General features: G+C 34.2%; 2 protein-coding genes and 1 long non-coding RNA gene across 4 annotated transcripts; 1 reads left to right on the plus strand and 2 right to left on the minus strand.

Moving 5' to 3' along the window:
• Positions 1-1,526: 1,526 nt before the first annotated feature.
• LOC146899803 (protein ZINC INDUCED FACILITATOR-LIKE 1-like) lies at positions 1,527-13,345 on the plus strand. Its single transcript, XM_085732815.1, has 17 exons — positions 1,527-1,943; positions 2,177-2,217; positions 2,388-2,448; positions 2,546-2,648; positions 2,968-3,070; positions 3,194-3,247; positions 3,552-3,614; positions 3,859-3,908; positions 4,024-4,099; positions 4,577-4,768; positions 5,097-5,184; positions 5,294-5,379; positions 5,473-5,580; positions 5,925-5,969; positions 6,067-6,155; positions 12,342-12,385; positions 12,877-13,345. Exons 1-17 carry the CDS (start codon positions 1,796-1,798, stop codon positions 12,987-12,989), a joined length of 1,464 nt encoding a protein of 487 aa, XP_085588941.1. The 5' UTR covers positions 1,527-1,795; the 3' UTR covers positions 12,990-13,345.
• Positions 13,346-15,645: 2,300 nt separating this feature from the next.
• Positions 15,646-18,380, minus strand: LOC146899804 (uncharacterized). Its single transcript, XM_085738770.1, has 3 exons — positions 17,475-18,380; positions 16,238-16,344; positions 15,646-15,989 (listed from the first exon to the last, which is right to left on the minus strand). Exons 1-3 carry the CDS (start codon positions 18,309-18,311, stop codon positions 15,983-15,985), a joined length of 951 nt encoding a protein of 316 aa, XP_085594896.1. The 5' UTR covers positions 18,312-18,380; the 3' UTR covers positions 15,646-15,982.
• Positions 18,381-19,015: 635 nt separating this feature from the next.
• On the minus strand, positions 19,016-23,723 carry LOC146899805 (uncharacterized). 2 transcript variants are annotated; one of them, XR_015023970.1, is made up of 3 exons: positions 23,383-23,723; positions 22,148-22,210; positions 19,016-19,113 (listed from the first exon to the last, which is right to left on the minus strand). It is a non-coding gene; the product is annotated as an uncharacterized LOC146899805 (long non-coding RNA). The 2 variants fall into 2 exon arrangements; XR_015023969.1 differs by lacking the exon at positions 19,016-19,113 and adding an exon at positions 20,296-21,225.
• Positions 23,724-24,836: the final 1,113 nt, after the last annotated feature.

Here is a 24,836-nt window from a genome sequence, read left to right on the forward strand (position 1 = left end):
GCACTCTTCCCGTGCATGGTTTAAAAGGTTCACAAGGACTATGGTATCGTTGGTATTTAGATAGAGCCAAAGCAACATTACGTGATTCCTAAAACATTCACAAGGTGAATTCACTGTTCTCTTTGTCTGTATGGATGTGTAACCGTATCTAGTGAAGATGTTGAGAAAAAGGTCTTGAAAAATAAAATTAGCAGCTCAATTTGGAATGAAAGATCATAGAAAATTGAAGTAATTTCTTGGGATGTACATTGCCTACTGTAGACAAGGTATCCTTATCTCCTAAAGGAAAGTTTTTCTTTATCTGTTAAAGAAATTGGTAAATTGGGTTGCAGTGTGAAGAAGGACAAACATTAAGACTTGTAAGGAAGTCACTATACCTAGAAAACATCAAAACAAACATAGCATATGTAGTTAATGTGGTCAAAGAGTTTTGCATGACCCATTAAAGCTCCATCACAAGTTATGGACAAAATTTTTAGGACTTGAAAACTACTAGTAAACGAGGTCTGTTATTCAAGAGAGGGGGAGAACTGCACATACATATTATGCAAGATCTAATGTTGATAGAAGATCTACCTCAGGGTACTATAAGTTCTTATTTGGCACTGCTTTTCATATTTTTGGTTAATAAAATAGTTTCCCTTTTCTTAAGTTTAGGATAACAGTTAATAGAATTTTTGGTTTGAAAATATGTAAACTAATTAAAAGTTTGGTTTGATATCAACTGCATCCATTTCAGTAAAAACTAGAAACTGAAAACTTACTTACAAAGATGCCATCAGCTTTTTTTTTAATACTTAAATTTGTGCAAAATTTTTAAGTGTTTTGTTATAGTATTCAAATAATTTTAAAAAAAAAATTAAAGTGATTTCAAGAAGCATAAAAGAGATCGTTATTAGTGTTATTTTAGTTTCATTTTTTTTTTTACGCATGTATCATATGTTCTTAGACATAAAATTTTGTGGAAGACACTATTTTTTATTTTTTATGCACCATGAGTTATTTTTAAATATGGATATAATCAATTCATACTATTACTTAGAATCCAATTCTAAGAATGAAACAATGTTAAATATATTGAGGGAAAGTTTTGTCACCTATTGTGATTTTATCCGGTCAAATTTGCGCAATATCAAATTCGGGAAAAAAAATATCATACCTTTGTACTACTTTTGCAGTTTTGTTTTTGTTTTTGTTTTGTTTATGAGGGGTGTAGTACTTTTGTATTTGTATGTTAGTTCCTAAAATGTCTTTCAAATATCTGCATAAAGTATTTTTTTTTGGTACATGTGTAGGAAAGTTGTACACGAATACAAACTAAATCGTTATCTCTCTTAATCGGATACATTTTCAAACTTATATATATTTTTTCTTAGAAGTTAATATTTTATTTTTTATGCTATTTTTAATTTTTAAATTCACACAAAACCAACAGCATTTAGTGTTCGTGACCAAATTGTAATTTTCCTTTCTCATGACTTGGTCTTTCTTTGTTACTTGTTGTGTGCAATGATGTCAGGCTTTGCAGATCCAATCATGTCTCTTTCAACACATTTTAATGTTATATGAATTTTGTTATTTTCTTCTCCTAGCTCTACACAAATCTTTGTTTTTGACTTTTGGTTCAAGAACAAGTGCCAATTTATTTTCTTGTATTTTTTGTGTCTTTCTGATTAGTCCTTTTCCTATTGCAAATAAAAAATAATAATAATTCGGCGAAGAGGGCCATAACACAAACATTGTAACCATTGTTTTCTGGAAGCAAGAAAAAGTTTGTGGATTTGTGTTGCAAAAAATGGAAGATGGAAATATTGGAGAGACATTGTTGAAAAAACAATATTATGAGAATTGCCCTGGTTGTAAAGTTGACAAAGCAAAAGAGCTCAAAACTGATGTTTCATTTCGAAATCTCTTGAACATATGGATGGTGGTTTTATGCAGCTGTAAGCTATGCATTGAAATTAATTTTCACTTTGTTAAAGAATCATGATTGTTCTTTTAATTTAGTCATGATAACTATTATTAAGAAATATAAAAATTCTGTTACAGTTTAGTTACTTTGTCAAACTTTTAGGTGTAAAAATTCTTATATTATAGTTTTATAAGATAATAATAATTGATCTTTGTCAATTGCTTATTGATACATCTCTGATGTCATTGTATTTGTGCTTTACAGCTCTGCCTATATCATCTCTCTTTCCTTACCAATATTTCATGGTAAGTTTAATAACTTTAATTCATCATAGTGTATATATTTTAATTTTATGACATTATTATTTCTTTCAAGTATCTCTGGCACAATAGGTGAATCAATTTTTGTTATCTAAAGTTGCTACATTTTGGCTAAGGTATTCCAACATTTAATGTGAACAGTATTTTTTATTTAGATAAGAGATTTCAATATTGCAGAAAGGGAGGAGGACATAAGTGCTTATGCTGGTTATGTGGGTAAGATTTTATTTTATTTTTTTAAACTTCCTTTGATGTGTTTTATCTTCATAAGTTCTTTATTTCTGATCCTACTATCACTGTAAAAATGTTGTAGGATCTGCATTCATGCTTGGAAGATCTTTGACATCAATATTGTGGGGAGTCATAGCAGATCGTTATGGTAGAAAACCTGTTGCAATTTTAGGGATTATCTCGGTGTAAGAATATATGTCATTTATGTTTTCTTTGAATAGATGTATGTATTTTAGTTTGTCTACTCGTAAGACTATTTGAGAGATCTTATGGATACTACTTATGACATGTGCATCAGTTGTTTTCAGCTAATTTCCATAAGTTGTCCATGATAGCGTATGAAAAAATTTGACTTTATTTTATCTTTTATTATAAAAATAGCTTGTACAAAAGTACTTATATATCAAGAGTCTATGCTATAAGTGCTAAAATAAGTTGTTTATCCAAATAGAGCGAATATAGTTTTCTATTACATCATTGATGATGATTATTATTTTATTTCAGTATCATTTTCAACACACTATTTGGCCTTAGCACAAGTTTTTGGATGGCTGTTACAACGCGGTTTTTTCTTGGATGTTTAAATGGTTTGCTTGGACCAATGAAGGTACCAATCAACACAATAATACCTGAATGTTTCATACTTCCATATCAGAGAGAAATCATATGTTTGTCATTTGTATATTTAGATTTTAGTTAATTTTTTTGTCACATCCTTTTCTAACAACAGGCTTACTGCTCTGAAATTTTTCGAGAAGAAAAGCAAGCTCTTGGACTCTCAACTGTAAGCTTCTATAATCTTTGTCTGAAAAGTGTCGATGTCCGACACCTATAAGGCATTGACACATGTGGTAACATTCAGTTACTTATGTTTTCTTCAATTCTTATCGATGTCTACATGTTAGTGTCATGTCTGATGATCATGTACGCTTCCTAGATAACTTCTTTTATATTTAATCAGTATTTATCGCCTTGAGTATATATAAATTGACTTTGTTGTATAGTTGATACACACAGTTTCACCATCTCATGTCTCAGGTCTCTCTCATTCAACAATAATAGTTCATAATGATGTGATATAATTTCAGTTGAGTGCAGCTTGGGGCATAGGTTTAATAATTGGACCAGCTTTGGGAGGTTATTTGGCTCAGGTACTTCTTTATTCTTTTTCCTTTTGTAATGAAAATAGATCCTGAGAATAGCCATAGATTGTAGACATATGAAAATGGCATGAGTAATACTATACCTTAACTATATATGTCATGATCAAGGATTGAAACTTATAAAGCTTAGAAATCCTTCTTATATATTCAAACATAGACTTCTTACATTTCTATTTTGTTTAGCACACTTTTACTTCTTTCTCTAATAATTTGTGTGAAAATTATATTGCAGCCAACTGTAAAATACCCAAATCTATTTCCAAAGGATTCTTTTTGGGACAAGTAAGTGAATTTATCTTGATTTTTAGTTTCATAAAATTTTATCAATTTAGTTTTTTCTTCCAAGCGAATCGTAGATAATCTGATTGTCATTATCAAAACATAAATCTTGTTGCAGGTTTCCATATTTCTTGCCTTCCATTTCAATATCAGCTTTTGCATTTGCGGTAGCAATTGCCTGCATCTGGCTTCCGGTATGTATATTTGATTGGATACTAATATATATCATTGATTTACAAATACAAGTTCCTCAAGTTTATTACTGATTTTGATGTGGTATCAGTAAAGTAGGGGTCTGAATAACAGATAGAAAGTTCTTTCAGATTCCACTTTGGTTCAGAAACAAGCATCCAAAATCAACTCAATTCTCACTTGTCTCTTCAGAAGTGATACTTCACTTTAAACGCATATAGCCGTTGGTTAGAAAATTATCGGTTGTGATATAAATAAATTAATAGTTTGTTAAACAACTATAACCATTTAATCACAATATAGCTGCATTTTTCTAATGCTATCATATTGACATTTCATGATGTAGCGACATTTTTTGTGTAGGTTTTTTAGCTCAGCCCTGCTTTTACTTCCCTTTTTATGCTCACGCGAATAATATATATTTCTCTTTACTTTACAATCAATACATTTTCTATAAATGCATACCTGCTCGACTGTAGGAAACATTACACAACCACCCTCTTAGCAATGAGTCGATTGATGATGCTGAGGCTTTAGAAACTGGAAGAAATGGGAGAGCTGGCAAAGACAAGATAATCCAAAAAAATGAAAACCTCTTCCTAAACTGGCCCTTAATGTCATCTATTGTTGTGTATTGCATTTTCTCACTTTATAATATTTCTTATCAAGAGGTACCATTCCTACTTAATAAAGTTAGTTTATGGATATTTAATAGATGTGTTTCGAGTTTTCTCCTATAAAGCACCGATGCATACACGAACATGACACTGATAATAATTTGAGAAAATAAATTAATTGAATGAAATCTCATGTGACAGTATCATGTCAATGCCGGGAGTGATTTCTATTTGAAGTGTCGGTGCAACAGAGCTTTGCTTTCCTTCTATACATCAATGGCTCTGTTTATTTTGTTGTCTCATTCTAACTAACTTGAAAAAGAACTGATATATCATATAATAGGCTTTATAAATAAGAAAACATCATTCTACTTCTTGATAGGTCTTCTCATTATGGGCGGTTAGTCCTAGAAGGTTAGGTGGTTTGAACTTCACAACTGAAAATGTTGGTGATGTTCTTGCAATATCAGGTACATCTTTCATATGTATATGCATCCCTAGATATACTTTATTTTGTGCATTATTTTCGCAGGATATAATGCTTAATTATTGAACTCTTCTCAAATGATCATTGGTCAGGTATAGGTCTTATTGTCTACCAGCTTTCCTTGTACCCATCATTAGAAAAAACATTTGGACCTGTAAGATTTGCTCGCATCTCCGGGGTAATATTTCACCATTCATAGTGGTTTAATGCAACTCAGCATTACATTGTTTCTTGTTCTGAAATTGTCTTGCTATTTTGTCACCTTATGTAGGTGTTATCCATACCTCTTTTGCAAATTTACCCCTTCATAGCAATGCTTTCTGGAATCACATTATACCTAGTGATTAATATTGCTTCTCTTCTGAAGAATCTTCTAAGTGTAAGTTTATTATGTTTTGTTTATATAACCAATCATTATTGATGCAGTTTCAAAATGTATTGCATTGACTTCATTAAACACTGAAAAGTATTATTAATCAAAGTGTCGTTAATAGTTAATTTACAACCGTTCTCGAGGGAATTTGAATTTCGTCCCTTGATGTTACAAGACCAAACTCTTACCACTGAGCCGACACCTCATGAACCATCAGACTGAAGTTAACAATCAACAATCTTTGTAATTAACATAAAATGCTTATGTTATAAATTGACCTAGACTAGGATTCTAACAATAGTTATTTATATTACAAGCTTACCTCATTGTATTACTTGGATGGATTTCAGGCGACCATAATCACTGGCTTATTTCTTATGCAAAATAGAGCAGTGGTAATGTTTGGTTCCATTCTAAACTATTTCATTCCAATAGTTGAGATCATATTTTAAGAAAATTTTGGCATAAATGGCATGTTGATTTGAAAAACAGGAACAACGTCAAAGAGGGGCAGCTAATGGCATTGCTATGACTGGAATGTCAATATTCAAAACAATTGGTCCAGCTGGAGGTGGTGCAGTGTGAGTGTACCATTGATTTATCTGAAATTTTCTTATCAATAGGAGAATTATATATTTATATGCTCTGATTGCATATTAAATGTTGTGACTAACTCAATTTGAGAGAGATGAACTCTGAGTTTGTCTTCTCTGCTCAAGGTGAACCAAGCTTGCAACACGTCAAAAAACCACCTGACCCTCCCAACACCAAGACCTCGTTTAGAGATAAACTTCTAGGAACCACAAATGTTATCCCAACACGTGAAAAAGAAAACATGATTGAGAAAAATCTTGTCCGTATTGAATTAGAAAACGGCAACCGCCTCCTCCCCAAGGTCTATCTGGAACCCAAAACCTTTCAGGAGCTGTGCACACCATGGAAAGATGCGTTGGTGTTCAAATTGCTAGGAAAGAATCTCGGCTACAACACCATGAAGGACCGCCTACAAAAAATCTGGAAGCTTCAAAGCGGATTCGAAATCATGGATAACGACAATGGCTTCTACATGGTAAAATTTGATCAAGAGGCAGACAAGGAGAAAGTTATCACCGGAGGACCTTGGATGATTTTTGATCATTGTTTGGCGGTCACACACTGGTCTCCTGAATTCGCGTCTCCAGAAGCAAAAGTGGAACGCACAGTTGTTTGGGTACGTTTTCCTGGCCTAAACCTTGTCTATTACGATGAAAGCTTCTTACTTGCAATGGCCTCAGCTATTGGTCGTCCGATCAAAGTTGACACAAATACTCTAAAGGTGGAAAGAGGGAAGTTTGCACGAGTTTGCGTTGAGGTTGATCTCACAGTTCCAGTAGTGGGTAAAATATGGGTCAATGGACACTGGTATAAGATTCAATATGAAGGGCTACACCTAATCTGCACTAATTGTGGTTGTTACGGACATCTGGGGAGAAGCTGTCAACAATCACCTATCAAAACGGACCAGGCAAACCACCATCACCAATCCGCCGCCAGCCACCATGATGCAAGCCAACAGAGCCAGCGTGACACAGACATCAATTCCAGCCGTTCAATGTCTCAAAACAGTAACGGAAATGAGGTAAAGGCTAATAATAAGGATGAGACAATTATTAATGGAGGTGTTATTAGCATTAATGAAGGACCACAAGACCTACATGGTGATTGGTTACTCGTTTCCAGGAAGAAAAAAGCAGCCACTAACCATCAGTCAACATTTCCTAAACCGACCAATCAAAATAAACCTAACAGATTCTCTGTTTTGACTAACATGGCCCACCAGACAAAAACCAACAACCACACTCCAAAACCTAACTCCCACGTGACCTATCATAAAGCTAATAACCCTTCTGATTTGAAACGTCGCCGTCAAAATAGTGACCATGATGACCCAATCATTCCTAATCTCTCTTTCATTCCTAAAGCCAATCGTAGTGGTCCCTCCCAGCAAATAAGACAAAACCATAATAAGCCAATCCTAGATAAGGTCACGTTGGAAGTGTTTAACCCCACAAAAGTCAACCAAACAAAAGCCAGCATGACCCCACCCCAATCCATTTCGTCTACCCCCCCCAAGAACACAAATTACCAAACTGCCACCCCCACTTTAAAAATTCCCCAACTGCATGAAATTCCCAGTAACAGCATCGACCAATTCTCTCATGTTTTGGAAGATGAAGCCATGTCTTGCCAAGAAAACCTTGCTGCTATGAAAGTGAATGAAAAAGGAAGTGAAGAACATCCGGATACCTCCAGCAACAACAAGGAGGACATGATCACCTAGCCTTATTTATCAGTGTCCAATCTTTCCTCATTATTTTATGGAACCTCTTCTAGATACTTCAGTCCTCTCTTGGAATATCAGAGGGGCCCAAAACAATAATGCAAGAAGGCAACTGAAAGATTTATTGAGAAAGTATAATCCCACGTACTTAGCCATTTATGAAACTCATACACCGTATAGTAGCCTTGACTCGTTTTGGCACAACAATGGCTACTCCCCTATTCATATTGTAGAAGCAAACGGCCACGCTGGAGGAATTTGGCTTATGATTCATACTGCAGCTAACACTACCTCTACTGTCCTGGGCTTTAACCAATACTCCATTACTTTCACTATAAGCCGTGGTAATGCAACAACATATTGCACTTGCGTGTATGCTAGTCCCAACCCCACCATGCGCACAAATTTTTGGAATTACCTCTCATCCATCAGTCACTCTATCACTGGTCCTTGGATGCTTATTGGTGATTTCAACGAAACTCTTCTACCTAGCGATCAAAGAGGGGGCATTTTCCAGCATAATAGAGCAGCCTTGTTCTCTTCATTTATGGACAACTGCAACCTTCTGGACATCTCAACAACAGGCGGCAGGTTTACTTGGCACCGCAACAATAATGGTATTCGAATCCTATCCAAAAAACTTGATCGTGGACTGGCAAACATTGATTGGCGCATGTCCTTCCCTGAAGCTTTCGTGGAGGTGCTTTGTAGGCTCCACTCTGATCACAATCCTCTTCTCCTCCGTTTTGGTGGCCTTCCCCTAGCAAGAGGGTCCAGACCTTTTCGTTTCGAAGCTGCCTGGATTGACCATAAAGATTATGAGCATCTGGTAAGAAACTCTTGGAACTCCGCTAACCACAATTCTGTCACCGCTCTTAATATTGTCAAAGAAAACTCTATCACTTTTAACCATGATGTCTTTGGTAATATATTTAGAAGGAAAAAGCATGTGGAAAACAGGCTAAAAGGGGTACAAGAATATCTTGAAAGAGTTGATTCTCTTAGACATACTCTCCTTGAAAAAGAACTTCAGCAAGAATACAATCATATTCTTTATCAAGAAGAGATGCTTTGGTATCAAAAGTCTAGAGAGAAGTGGATTAAATTTGGTGACAAAAACAGCTCGTTCTTTCACACCCAAACCATTATCCGCAGAAAGAAAAACAAAATCCATAGCCTACAACTCCCAAATGGCTTATGGACTACCGATAGTGACATCCTCCAAGATGAAGCCCATAAATATTTCAAAGATTTTTTTACTAGAAACCAGCCCAACCAAAACCGCACTTTTAACCCAGGAAATCACCCAACCATTGATGAGCTAGATGCTAACTCCCTCACCAAACCCGTCACCAAAATTGAAGTCCTAGACGCCCTTAACTCTATGAAACCATACAAAGCGCCAGGACCAGATGGATTCCAATGCATATTTTTTAAGCAATATTGGCACATTGTTGGAGATGATATTTTTCATATGGTCCAATCTGCTTTCCAAACTGGTACCTTCGACCCACAAATTTCTGACACTCTCATTGCTCTTATTCCTAAAACCGACCCTCCTAGCACCTTCAAAGACTTTAGACCCATAAGCCTTTGCAATATTGTGTACAAGCTCATCACCAAAGTGTTGGTTCACCGTCTCAGACCCATTCTTAATGTTATTATTGGCCCCTATCAAAGTAGTTTTCTACCTGGTAGGGGCACCACTGACAATTCAATTGTTTTGCAGGAAATTGTTCATTTCATGAGGAAATCTAAAAAGAAGAAAGGCATTGTGGCTTTTAAATTGGACCTGGAAAAAGCCTTTGATAATGTCAATTGGGAATTCCTTCAAAATTGTTTGCTTGATTTCGGTTTTCCGGAAATCACCACCAAGCTCATTATGCATTGTGTCTCCTCCTCCACTTTCTCTATTTTGTGGAATGGTAACAAGCTTTCCCAGTTTAAGCCTACTCATGGTCTTCGACAAGGTGATCCCCTTTCACCTTACCTTTTTATATTGTGTATGGAAAAGCTTTCTGTTGCCATCAGCAATACAGTTAATCAGAGGAGGTGGGAACCTGTCCAAATCAACAATTCTGGGCCTTTTTTATCTCATCTCTTTTTTGCGGACGACGTTCTTCTTTTTACCAAGGCAAAATCTTCTCAATTTAAAGTTGTGTCAGAATTGTTTGAAGAGTTCAGCAAGGCTTCGGGTTTAAAGATCAATTTGGCCAAATCTCGAGCTTTCTTCTCAACAGGTACACCGCAAGCTAAGATTCACAAGCTCACTACTTTATCCGGAATCAGATGCACCACCTCTCTTGATAAATATCTAGGCTTCCCTATCCTAAAGGGGCGGCCAAAAAGGAGTGATTTCACATTCATCATTGAAAAAATGCAGAATAGATTAGCTTCCTGGAAAGGCAAACTTCTCAACAAAGCAGGTAGATTGACTCTTGCATCATCAGTATTATCTTCCATTCCAACCTACTATATGCAGATCAATTGGCTCCCTCAAAATATTTGCGACAACATTGATCAGACAACTCGCAATTTTATTTGGAAAGGCAACAACAACAAAGGCGTGCATCTTGTTAACTGGAAAAAAATTGCTAGCCCGAAGAATCTTGGGGGGCTCGGCATTAGAACAGCAAGGGAAGCTAACACCAGCCTTCTTGGAAAACTTGTCTGGAATTTGATTCAAAAAAATGATAAACTTTGGATCAATCTTTTGTCCAGTAATTATTCTAGTGGCCCGGAGTTCCTCTTCAATGCTTCAGCTCATCGTAATAGCTCTCCTATTTGGTCCTCAATAATCCGTGCAAAAAATGTTCTAAAAAACGGATTCAAGTGGAGAGCAGGCTCAGGTAACACTTCGTTTTGGTACAGCAATTGGAGTCATCATGGAATTCTTGGTACCCAGGTCCCGTTTGTCGACATTCATGACGTTCACCTTTCAGTTCATGAGGTTATTACAAATGATGGAAACCACACCCAACATCTTTACACCATGCTCCCTCCAAACCTTGCTGATCTCATTAACAACATCCGGATGACTTTTAATCCCTCAATTGCAGATGCCATCATCTGGCCTCAAAACAAAAATGGGATTTATTCAGCTAATAGTGGGTATAATTGGTTAATTTCTCACAATGATACTGATGTCCACCACAACACTTCTTGGAGTTGGATTTGGAGATTGAAAGTTCCGGAAAAAATTAAATTTTTAGTTTGGCTAGCAAGTCATGAATCTGTTCCTACTTTAGCCTTACTGAATCACAGAAACATGGTTAATTCACCTTTATGCTCTAGATGCGGTGAACAGGTTGAGTCGTTATTCCATTGCCTGAGGGACTGTATTTATTCTATGGATATATGGAAGAAAATTGGCATTTCATCCCACACTTTCTTCTCTTCAAATTCGATTCAGGACTGGTTGAAAGATGGTGTCAATTCTTCTCAATCGATTCTCTTCCTGTCGGGATTATGGTGGATTTGGAGGCACCGTAATTTGATGTGTCTCGGTAACAAAACTCTGTCAGCAAACCATTTGTGCAGCAACATATTCAGTCTGGTGGAATCTATCAAATCGGCCTTCTTCAACTCATCAGCAGCCCCGTCGCCGGACAGATTCATTCGCTGGAATAATAACAACATCCAGTGTATAATTCTGAACGTCGATGGCAGCTGCTATGGGGACCCCATCAGGGCAGGTTTTGGCGGCATTCTCAGGCATCATTCCGGTAATTACATCTCTGCGTTCTCAGGATTCATCAATCACTCTCAGGATATTCTTTTCGCTGAGCTTACAGCACTCTATCAAGGTGTTATGCTAGCTATTAACATGAATTGTGAGGAAGTGGCATGCTATTCGGACTCTATCCAAACTGTGAATCTGATCAAAGAGGAGTTAAACCATTATCATGTTTATGCTGTGCTTGTCCAGAATATCAAGGACCTCATCGCTCCTAGAAACTTCTCTCTTCACCACTCGCTAAGAGAAGGGAACCAGTGTGCTGATTTTTTTGCTAAGCTTGGAGCTTCAAACGATGCGGAGCTGACCATTCACTCCAACCCTCCAGAAGGCATCCTCCCCTTGCTGCAGATGGATGCTTTAGGAACACCTTTCTTAAGGCGTTAACTCCCCTTTTTTTTCTGTCTTTCTTTTTTCCTGTCTGTTTCCTCTTTTCTTAGCAATGTAACCAAAAAAAATGTTGTGACTAACTCATGCCTTGGTAAAATAAAGTGAATACTTGGCATATATATATATATATATATATATATATATATATATATATATATATATATATATATTTGTTCTCAAAAAAAAAAAAAAAATATATATATATATATATATATATATATATATATATATATATAATTCATTTTCGACTACAACAATATATTGAAAACAGTATAATATATTCAGTTTTCTTATTCTGATCTTATATTTTGTTCATTCCAGATTAGCTTGGTCACAAAAACGGATGAATGCATCTTTCCTCCCAGGTATGATGCTCAACTAATTTTAATGAGTCAATATTTACATCACATAAATAAGAAAACTGATTATATTATTAATTTTAAAATTACATTCAAAGTAATAGAAACAATCAAACTAAGTATGATTGAGAGTGTCAACATACAAAATCTCAAAAAAGAAAATTAGAAACATTCTGTTTGCATCAACAAAAATGAATATGGAACCAAACTCATAAACTAATTTATGTGAACGAAATCAAACGTGGAAATAAACACAATAAAAATGAGTGTTGGTAGCTTAAAAAAAAGGCCTTTAGGATTGCATATCTATTTTAGAAGCAACAATATTTCAATAAAAATGTTAGTGGTTTAGTGGTAAAAGCTCTAAGGTGTTATCATAAGTACCCGGTTTGATTTCTTGGAAAACTTTTTTTTCAAAATAATTATTTAGACCCGCCAAAAAAGACGGGATTAGGGTTGATTGGAGACCTGAAGCTCTATGTTGTGCATAACTGCAGGAACTCATATGGTCTTTTTTGTCCTGAATATTGCTGGAGGACTTGGAGTTCTATTGATGTTTACACCATTTTTGACTGAAAAGAAGAAAACACCCTCTCAGCAGTTACACTAACATAAATGAATTTTAGTATGGAGATTATGACGACCAAGGATACTTGTTGCTAATTGATAGCAGAAAATAAATGATATAGATCGAACCTTTTCTCTATAAAAATCTTCTTTAGAGAAAAAAAATCTTCTTTAGAGAAAAAGGGTGAGAATTAATATTGCAGATCAATGGCAGTAGCCGTATTTACCGCTGTTTAGTGGTGATTAATCTCCATTGTACGATGTTGTTCCTTCCCAACCAACTTTGTCCATATGTGATAAGGTGCCTAAGTCCCTTATCACGTGTTCGTAGTCTGCCATCCTATATATGTGTTGTTGTATCAATCAATCGTATGATTCAATACAAGCATACCTTTCTATTTTCCTTGTATGATTAAACTCGGAAATTTTTTTGTAACCAAGAAAAAAACTTGGAAATTTTGTGTGGTAAATTTTTTTTTCCAGGGAAGAATTCTCCTTAAAAAAATTTTCCATGGAAGAATTCTCCTTAAAATAATATTGATAGAATCTAATAAGGTTAAATAAGTTTTATGTCAATATTTTTTTATTTTTTTTGTGGTGGCCGGGGTTTGAACCCTAAACCTTGCATATATTATGCATTGTCCATACCAACTGAGCTAAGCTCACGAGGACAGTTTTATGTCAATATAAATATAGTGGATTTGGCTTTTAATTCTCATAAAAAAATGTTATATTAAATTAAAATTTGTTTAATTATGGCTTAAACTTTAAAAAAAAATGATAAATGTTAATATTGTGCTATGAATAAGGATAGAACTCTCAATCTATACATAAAACTATTGAGCCAACTTGGTATCCCTTGATCTTATTTCATTAATGGAGCTCAATTTTAATCTCGAGTTTAGTTTTTTAAAATGATAAATATTAATACGTTAATATTGTGTTATGAATAAGGATAGAACTCCCAATCTCTACATCTAACTATTGAACCAATCCTCTCAAAAGAAACTATTGAACCAACTATTTTTTTATTTAGAATAATTTTTGTTGTGCCAAAAAAGAAATCTGTTCACTATGAGATCACAACTAGACCAAAGCCTAATCCCCCAAAATGAACGCTAGGTTATTTTATGACATAAAACTTATTTATAGATGGAGTGTTATGAGCCATTTGACATATGTTAAACGGTTCAGATTTGGTGCAAGTCTTATGACTTACACCTGATGTCAACAGATCCCGCTCTTTATAGAAATATGTCAGGCTTATATCGACAAAAGACTATCATACTTTTTGTAAAAGAAAAAGAAAAAGACTTTTTAACACAACAAAAACAGGAATTTTTACCCAGTAAAATCAGAGTTTATTCACACTAGATAGTGTGTTGAAATTAATTTTGAATTATTTTGGCCAAAATTTGTGTTTTTTAAGAGAGATAGATCAAATGTTGTTGTGAGGAATAAGACATGAAGGGGAAATTATAGGAAGTGAGTGCTAAGTCACATTAGGACATGCGCATTGTTCCAAAACAAAGAATATGTGTGAAGAACAAATTCGAATTTGTGAGTGGTTGCATTGCTTGCTAAAATAGTGATGAGTTCTTAATCCCTTTTCTAATCATTGATTATTAACATGCTAAAAAATTGGAATCACATTTCGAGCATTCATGGTTCGTTCTAACAACAGAATGGTCCAGCAATTTATATCTCAAGATTTGATGACCCTTGAGCAAGATCACCTACATACGTTGGTTCTTCATGGAGCTCAGTGTGATTCTTTTCACATTGCGTCAAAAAAGTCGTTAAATGCTCCATACGATTGCCATATTTTCCCAGTAAATCATCGACACCTGGTGGAAATATAAACGAAGCTATCATATATTAGCAATTACATAGAGTATGCTTAAACATAACAAGTTTAGCTGTTGGTTACGCAAGCTTTCGAGTCAAAATCTACTGTTCCTTGGTGATTAAGGAATAGATAAGATAACTTCTTACATTCTCCTCTCATCCATGACCCTGATTGTTACTCACATTTACAAAGTAGGAAATCATTGTGCCGACAAACTTGCTGCATCTGGTTAATCTACAAACTCTCTTCTTTGGTGGGATCAGTTACCTTCTCAAATTAGAGTAGACATTACTAGAAATAGGCTAGGTTTACCCTATTTCAGATTTTGTTAATTCTCTAGAGGATTAGGTTGTTTTCCCCCGCTCTCTTTTGTATCTTTGTTTCTCGTTATCAATATTTATCTTTGGGGCTTGCCTCTTTGGCAAGTTTCCTTATTTAAAAAAAAAAAATTAGCGGTGTAAAATGAATGAAAGTCAATCTGATCCTAAACTGAATGAAGTTTGAACCTCAGTTATTGAACAAAATATAACTAAACTTCACAATATCATTCTACATTTCCTACACCACATCCACTTTTTTCAGGTTTTCCTCATGGAGGATGGTTGGAAGTTGAATGTAATTGGAAAGCTCTACCTAAAAATTTTAAATCAGTTGCTCTTCTGCAGAATCGATTTATTGTTAAATTGAATTTTTAGTTAGATCAATTATATCTGTTTACTTCTAATTGTACTCACTACTCTTGTTTAATTTGAATTCTGATCTGTTGATATATTCTACGAACACGTTTAAACTTATACACAATAAGAATGAGCAAGAAGCAAAGTGTGCCATGTCTTTGTCAAGTCAATGGTCAAAATTAAAATATGCAGATAGCACAGTCATTTAAGAAGTATCAAATCCATTGTTTAATATTCTGACCATTTAGCCCTGATATTCACAGAAAATAATGCTCAGATGCATAGTACACTGATATTTTTATTATGACATAGTTTTAATTATTAAATAACGTCCACACTAGTACTCCAATTAAGATAGACGAGAGCTGTTTTGAGTGCAAAGTTGGGCAATTGAAAGAACACAAATGAACAAACACAAATTCCTTCGTTGGACCATCTCCTTCATTTGGCTCTAACATCTCACATTTTACTCCAGCATCACAGCATCAGCATCTTCACCATCATGCTCCATCAGAACCTATTGCATTTTAATCAATTACCAAACATTATTCTTTGGTTTTGTACATCCTTAACTCTGAACAATTAAAATGCTTGCTTGATGTTAAAAGTTGCAGTTTTTCCTTGTAAGACTAGCTAACAAGCACATGCATCCATGTGGGCTAACATATGTATAAAAACATATCGCAGACACATTGACAGATGACATTAAAGTCATGAACCATGTGACTTCAAAAGAAGAAGAGAAAAAAATAACAAAATCCTTACAGAGTTCTTTTCCTGTTGTTCATCAGACTTTTCAATCGTTTTCCATCTCGACTATTAGATTGCTGGCCATTGTCGGCAGAGAGTTTTTCACTTTCCATTTCCAGTGTCTGAAAAAACATGCAAATATTAAACTCATTCAAAATAATCTACATAATAGTATACATTGTATAGATAGAGAGTATTACAATAGATGTTACACAGAACAAAGACAAACTAGAAAACAATCTAAACTTTAGCATGAGTACAAAAGTGTCCTAGCCACGGACACAAGATTTCTTCCAAAACAATGACACCTACCAACACATTAGTGCATTACATGAAACCAGACAGTGCATATTCTAAACTATATAATATTGTGTCATTTGATATGTAGCCCACAACAATGTCAATGAATTGGATATAATTGTTCACTTCTGCTCTCGTGTCAAGTAATAAAACATGTTCGAATTAAGCCAACCCTCTTTTATCTAGCTATCCAACCACTTAACACCTCAATAAACATAACAGAATGCAATTAAAGGACCATTTTCTCCCTCAAAATTTAGTCCAATTATCAATCAAAAACATGTCTGGGGACGATTTTGATTCATAGAGGTCTATTAATTCTAGTACCCATCCAGCATGTCATAGTATCAACCAACACAAATAAAGAGAACAAGGAGTAGTGAGCAAACATAGACAAAATAACAGCTCAGGATATAATGAAAGAGCTGCAATCCCCTCTTCAACATGGAAAACAGAAATACAAGGTGAAGCAAGACAAAGCACCTAACAACTCTAGTTGATAATAACACTGGCTATGCTTACAATAGAACTTATGTGGATATAGAGACAATTGTTGTGGAAGGTACGTCCTCAAAGAGGTTTTCTACGGAGACGATATCCATTCAGGCATTGGCCAAAATAGGGCCATAAAGGAGAATCTGGGCCCAAATAATAAATTAGCAGCAAATCTTCTGTCCAAACCCATTATGTGGCAGGGCAGGGAGCATATGGATTGAGTGATGTGAGGAAAGAGTGGGAGGGTGTCTTGCCACTGTAGGAGCTTTGCTCTGTGGGCATCGGATATTCATCTGTTTGCATTTATCTTTTAATTTCATAAATAACATACTCATTGTCGATGAATCGGGTTCCTAACACACACCAGCACATAACAGTACCGATAACCAAGGTAATATATATAACTAATTTTAACCAAATTTAAAATTCTTAAAAACCAAACTAATTAGGGACTTACTAGATTGTTGATTGCAGAAATGATCTTCTTCAATCTGACACGATGAACAGCAGTATCAGCATCAGCATCATCAGAATTGCATAAAAGCCACAAGTTAGCATTGATACAGAATTCCGAAATAGCGTCCCTAATAAGCATATTGGTGTAAACATAAGGTCTCGAAACAAATTGATGGATAGTTTCCAAATCATTTTCATCAAGAAGAAGCATCGGATCACAGTAAGGAATGTTATCTGGGTTATCAACCCAATCTGGATCAAAGGAACTATGTTTCGGTGAAGCAAAGGAAAGCAAGTCGACAATAGCCTTAACGAGACGTACTTCACTGAAATCATCGTGGACCTGACCTTCGAGAAGACGAACAAAAGATCGACGAAGACAACTAAACTCACTAATAACTCGTTTATTGGTTGGACCTTCCTTTAGTTCATCGATACGCCTATTGATTCGGACTATTGCGGCGCGAGTAAAACTGGAATTTAGGTTTTCCATGTCGACATCTTCTTTGTTAAGATGATGAAGAATTACAAGAAGATTATCCACCTCCTTAATAACTACTTGTTCGCTGTAGATTGGAAATACCTTTAGTTCCTCGATACGACTTTTGATTAAGCGTATGACTTCGATATCTGAAAAATCAACCATGGCCGACAGCGGTGGAGGAGGGATTGCAAGAAGAATTTCAAGAATAATCTTCAACTCATCAATGCGAGCGAGTTGTTCATTGTTGGTTGGATATCTCTCTAGTTCATCGATGCGACTTTTGATTACTATGAGGTAGCGATTTGTTAAATCATCCATTATCTTAATGAGGTTGCGATTTGTTGAATCATCCATTATCAAACTGGAATTAACGGCGGCGGCTGTGGAGGAGCGTCAAGTGCGTTGGTTAGGTTTTGCGTGATTGCGTTGTGTGGATTCTGCATTTCATGATATACCTTCTTTTTTTTTTTTTATTATTTAATTTTATATAATTTTTTCCTAAATAAAACAACTTAATTTTTTACAAGAAGAACTTAATTTTATTGTAATTAGAGTTATAAAGTATTTTAATTTATTTAAAAATTAATTCTTTTTTTTTTTAAAGGTACTTAAACATAATTCTTAAAATCATTAAAAAAAATTGTTCAAATAGTCTATTGGTTAAAAATTCACCTCTTAAAATGAATAAATAGGGTATCCATGGTTCAAACTGTGGCCTCTGCATCTATTATGCAAGTATAATCTAAAAAATATTTATAACCGAAATTTTCCTCCCAAAAAAAAACCATGAAATTTTGTATACTGTATAATAAATGATACTAAAATCAAATAAATTTTGTCAAGTAAAAATTTAATATATCTTATATCAAACTAAAAAAGAGATTACAAATTTAGTTATGCTCATCGTGACAAAAAAACCATTTCCCCTTGTCAAAAGGTGAAACACCCCTACTAGAAAATTACATAGGATATCTAGCATGAGTGTTAAACTCGGCATCGGGTACATTAAAATTACAATAAATAAAAACTCTCTGAACAATTCATAGAACTTCTCACCCGTTAACTCAGAAATAGTACCGCTGACGTGTATTTTATATGGTCCAGCTACTTCTACTCCTTCATCAAGTATCATCTTGTCGTATAATAACTCGTATATCTGAAATAAATAAAAGGGATTTGGGTGAGACAAGATGTCTCAGTGAGTACCACCTATCCTAGGCTGTAGGCAACCTCGGGGAACCTAGGATCGCCATCTGTTTCTAAACTTAACCCATTTCGGGTTATTACAATTTCATTATACATAACTGAGCGATCAGGGGATAACTAAAATCGCTGTCAGAAATACTATTTTGATCATATAATAAACATAATCATACTCGTAATTTTAATCATAAGCATAATCATCACAATCATATATCGAATATATCGTATTCCGATATAACTTATACTTTGACATACTTATCTGAGTATGTCTCTGATCCTTTTCCGATAATAACTAATTTCGGCTAACTAAGCCGGAGTTCCATAATTAAAATTCCTCATTTCCAACGATTAGTAAAATTCCCATAAAATATTGTTTCGTAGCTAATTCATTCCAAACATAATTTTCATATTGATACACTTCTTGTATACTTTATCATCGAATCTCATGATGTGAATTTACTATCAATAAAGTATATGAATTATTTTCTCATTTATACAACTCAATATAAATTATCTCATCAATATAAAATATTTTCTCATTTGTATCACTCAATATAAATTATTTCATCATTTATCTCTTTCCATTATTTGTACATATGCCACATTATCTCTTCGTTGTGGCGAACGGAATATACCACATTATCTCTTCGTTGTGGCGAACGAGAATATACCACATTATCTCTTCGTTGTGGCGAACGGAATATACCACATTATCTCTTCGTTGTGGCGAACGGAATATACCACATTATCTCTTCGTTGTGGCGAACGGAAATATACCACATTATATCTTCATTGTGGCGAACGGAATATACCACATTATCTCTTCGTTGTGGCGAACGGAAATATACCACATTATCTCTTCGTTGTGGCGAACGGATATAAATTTTAAAATACTATGAGCACTTAACTCATAGGCTGCATTATCTCTTCGCTGCAGCAAACAGATGTCAGTTTTAAAATACTATGAACAATTTGTTCATAGGTTGCATTATCTCTTTGTTCCAGCAAACGAAGTTTTTCTTAATATTCTCATTTTTTCTTCTTTCTTTCTTTCTTTTTCTATGAGCATGTTACTCATTTCAATTTTTCTCCTCATTTCCATTTTTCTGTTATTTTCTATAATTCACTGTGAGCATATTACTCATAGATTGCATTTCAAATTTTCTTTCAAATCATTTCTATAATTATATACATCAATTGCCTTGATAGAATTTCCCTCCAACATTTATACTAACATCAACATACTTATTAACATAAAAGATATTTTAGAATACACTAATAAGGATACCTAATTCAGAAATAATCATTCTAATATCTCATATTTATTCTGTTTCAAAAGTGCCATTCATATGACATAACAGTCATGCTATAATTATGCCAACTTATTCTAATAACTCATAATCACACATTAGCAATTTAATGGTATAATTTACTACCCAAAGGTGGGTTTTCTAACTAAAGGAACTCACCTCATCTTATTCTGAACTCTTGAACAATTTAAGCATCAATTGAGCATCAGTCATCGCTCTTCACCTCTGTCTCTATTCGATCCTCCAACGAAAAATCCATAGTTGCAGCCGCTTAAATATCGACAACTTAATCCTTGGTTCAACACAAATTTTACATTAGCCTCCATACTTCAAAGTCGTCCCTAGACTTCAATACGTTTTAGTGGAGCCCTATCCCAAATACGGGTTTCACCTCTTTAAGCCCAAACTTCAAGCTTCAGCCCTAGTTTCCTCTTCCTCACTTCTTGCTTCCAAGATTCCATTTCAAACATACATAACAGCTCTAAAACCACTCTTTCTCTAAGCAAACAGCATGTACAAACATTACCATTTCAATCCTTGCACCAAGAGTTTGTTTTTGCCCATTTAAGCTCTTCTGGTTCCTTCCAAAACAACTGCAATCCCTCGAAACAACTTAAGCTTCTGCCCAAAAATGAATCAAACATCAACCATCTCAAAGCCAAAATCAGCTTATGGACAGCTTATGCTTCTGCAATAGTCTTAATCTTTGTACCACTTCCTTCAAATAGTTTCAGCCTTCTTTAAATCCTTTGCTTCTAATAGCAAGTCAAACATAAAACATCATCCCAACACATAGTTCAACATCTATCAAGTAAAGGGAGGAAAAAAAAAACTTCGGTTGAGAAGGAAAAATGGGAGGAGATGAGAGGTTCAGCTGGCTGTACACTCCACACTACATAATAAAAATATGAAGGCAAGCTTGCATATATCTTAATAAAAGGTATAGAGATGAAATGGAGATTGGGTGTAGGAGGAAGGAAGAGCCGTGAGTTGAGAGAAGGAAAAAGAGCAAAATGTTTTTGGAATGGTTTAGAAGCTTAGAGAAAGTGGGAGAAAAATGGCCCAATTTCTAAAAAAAATTTATGTCCCAAATGACCAAATTACCTTTCAAGAGAAATAACTTAATTACCCTCCATTATCTCGTAACCATTTTAACTCCTTAAGTCCGTTGGGATGATATTATACGGTCTTGAAAAATCTTCTTATGTGAAATTCTCATTTCGCCCTTACTTACGTCTCAAGAATGATATTAACTAACAAATAATTCGACAGTGTTTTTAAGCGCGATATTACAAAAGGGGATATATTAAACATATCAAGAGTGTCATTCCTTACGATGTTAAATGTCACGACCCTAAAATATAATCGTGACCGGCGCACGAACTAATACCTTATAGTTGTGCAAGCCTGATGACTAAAGAATTAAATAAACGATTTTCAAGTTAACTTTCAATTTAAAATCATGTTTACTGAAATTTCGACAGAGTAACACCTATAATTTCAACATTACCAAGATGTAAATCCTGTTCATAAACTATTATCATCAATCAGAATTTCAAAGTGACATTTTACACATTTGTACAACTCAAAATGAGACATTTCTAAACTCCAAATAGCTGCAGATACTTGACTTAACATATACATAAAACAATAAAGACATTCGTCAAGGAAGCCTACCAAAAAGAGTGACACGGATGAACTTGAGTCTACTAGCAGCTCACTACTTAGCTGCTTGGAAATCTGAAAAAAATAGAAAATGAAAGAGTAAGTCACAAGGACTTAGTGAGAGACAACAACCACCACCGACTAGAAGGGAAACACACAAGAGCACGATTATTTTCATTTCTCAAAATCTAATATTAATTTACAAATCTAGTAGCCGTATAACATTCTTATAAACCGCAACCGTTTATACGCATGAAAATCCACACATTGTAAATATTTCCAAACAAATGGGTATACCTCAATGAAAATCCAACATCATAAAGACATGAAAATCAAAATAAAGCCTTTAAAATATATTGCCGAAAATCTTAATAAAAACCTTTAAAGAAAATAAAGAAAACTCCATTTAGTGAAAATAAACAAAATTGGTGAATCGAGAACTAGCTCCATCTCGTTGATAGCCCTCTCCTCCTAATGGTGGCCTTTCCATAGGGGCGGCTCCATCTAACGGATAGCTCTTTTCGCTCGACTCAAAACAAAGTCTAAAACATTTTCAATTAGGGAGTTTACCTCTCATTGATAACCCTCTCCTCCTAATGGTGGCCTTTCCATAGGGGCGGCTCCATCTAATGGGGTAATTCTACCTACTTGAAATCACATACTAGGTGCACCTAGGTCGTCAGCATATAACTTTAATTTTCAATAAACGTACATCGAAAACCATCTTTCACAACAAATCGAAACTTACGCCAAAATATTTACCGTCAAAACTCAATTGAAAATTTAATACTTTATAAATCATAAGCAAATTCAAATTCAAACAGAGTAGATAAATTCAAAAACAATTACTTCAAAACCATGTTCCACAACATAGCTAAATTATTATGAAAATACATATAATCAAATTCTCCATTTTAATTCATCTACTTTATAAATCACGAGTAATATCCAAACCCAAATAAAGCACATATTAGTACCGAAAATCCCAAGAACATATATCTCAAAACACGTTATAATATATGCAACCAAATCTCAATTTCAACCATTTGTCCAATAAGTCATAAACAAATCCAAATAGAGACCATAATAATAATAATATCGATGACTTTAAACATAAGCATCAATGAGAAGAAAAATGTTCAAAGAGTGTTCCCCATTTTTTTATAAACATTTTAACATAGAAAGTTTATCAAAATATCAATAATATTAATAGTGAAAATATGTGATAATGATCGTTATCAACTCACAACTATGGCGAATCAATTTCGTTCCTAGCAATGCCTTCCGGAATGACCCCTGAAGCAATCTCCACCTATTCTCAGAGTTTCAATGAACAACTTTCAATAAATGGGTAATCTTCTCCTTTTTCTTAGAGCACTGTCCAAACTCCAAAATTTATCCAAGAATATTTGTAGAATTAGATGATAACTTTGATTGGGTGTATAATTCTTACCATGAGAGTTTCATTTATGGAATAGAATTTGTGAAGTTTAAATGTGAAGAAGAAATGGAAAGAGGGATGGGAAGGTTCTCGAAAGCAGAGGAGAAAGAAAATGATATCAGTAAGAGAGGAAAAGAAGTATTGGGTGAGGAAAAAGTTGGGTCACGTGACTTTTTCTTAGTGTGTTTGTGGATTTTTTTTTTTGTTTTATAAACAAAATAAATAAATAATAACCATGTGTTACATTAAAGCTCAAAATTAAAAACAAAAACAAAACCAAAAAGAAATAAGTTATGAAACATATGACAAGCACAATAGAGGATTAAGCCACCAATGTAGTAAAAAAAGAACATTGTGTATTTTGCTTTCAACCATCAATAAGATTTAAGCTTAATTTTTGTCACATTGTGACTTTAAACTTTTCTCTTTATGTTGAAAAATACACATGTTTCTTTCTTTCCAAAATGAACCAAACGCAAGAAAGTCAAACAATGTTTAAAAGCAAACAAGATTGCTTTGTTTAACGACCTAAATAACCAAAATGCAAAAGTTTATCTGAAAGGGATCTCATAGTAAGATGAATATCTGATTTTTAAAAAATACCAACTGTCCAAAAGCAATATATCATAAAGATGAATATCTGCAATATATATTATATAGATGAATATCATTATATCATTATATAATGATATACTATAATTCTTATTTTATTTACTTTTCAGGTAGTCATTTTGAAAAGAAACATTGGAAATGATCAACAAAGTGAGATGGATGGATGAAGTTTGTCCCTATTAGTTATTAAAGATGGATTAACTATTATTGTTGTGTTAAATATTATCATGGTGATTGATTAGATGGAAGAAGTTGTATATGATTTGTTTGGTTAGTATTTCCATTAGACTTTGTGATCATAATGCATATATATAGTGATTATATTATTAATGTTTATAGTTATTAAATATTTGATGTGGTTTTAAAAAACAAAGCTAAAGTTGTACCATATGGCACGTCACTGGTTGTAACTTTCGGCCAAGTATAAGTCCTCAATCGACAAAAGTGATTCAAGTGTTTTATATTTACTTTTTGTAATTTTTATAGTTAAAGTTGAGGTTTGATTATAAGTTGAGTCTTGATTGTAAATGAAGTTGTCATTGGAATAATCATTCCTATAAATTTGACAAAACTATTGTTTATCCATATATGAACCAAAATGAATGATTGGCTTGCTTTATCATGCTTCATGCTTCTCTTTCCCTTAAC

Source organism: Medicago sativa, chromosome 8 (assembly GCF_051527215.1).
Source record: "Medicago sativa cultivar Bolivia chromosome 8, Bolivia_mono, whole genome shotgun sequence".
Lineage (NCBI taxonomy): Eukaryota > Viridiplantae > Streptophyta > Magnoliopsida > Fabales > Fabaceae > Medicago > Medicago sativa.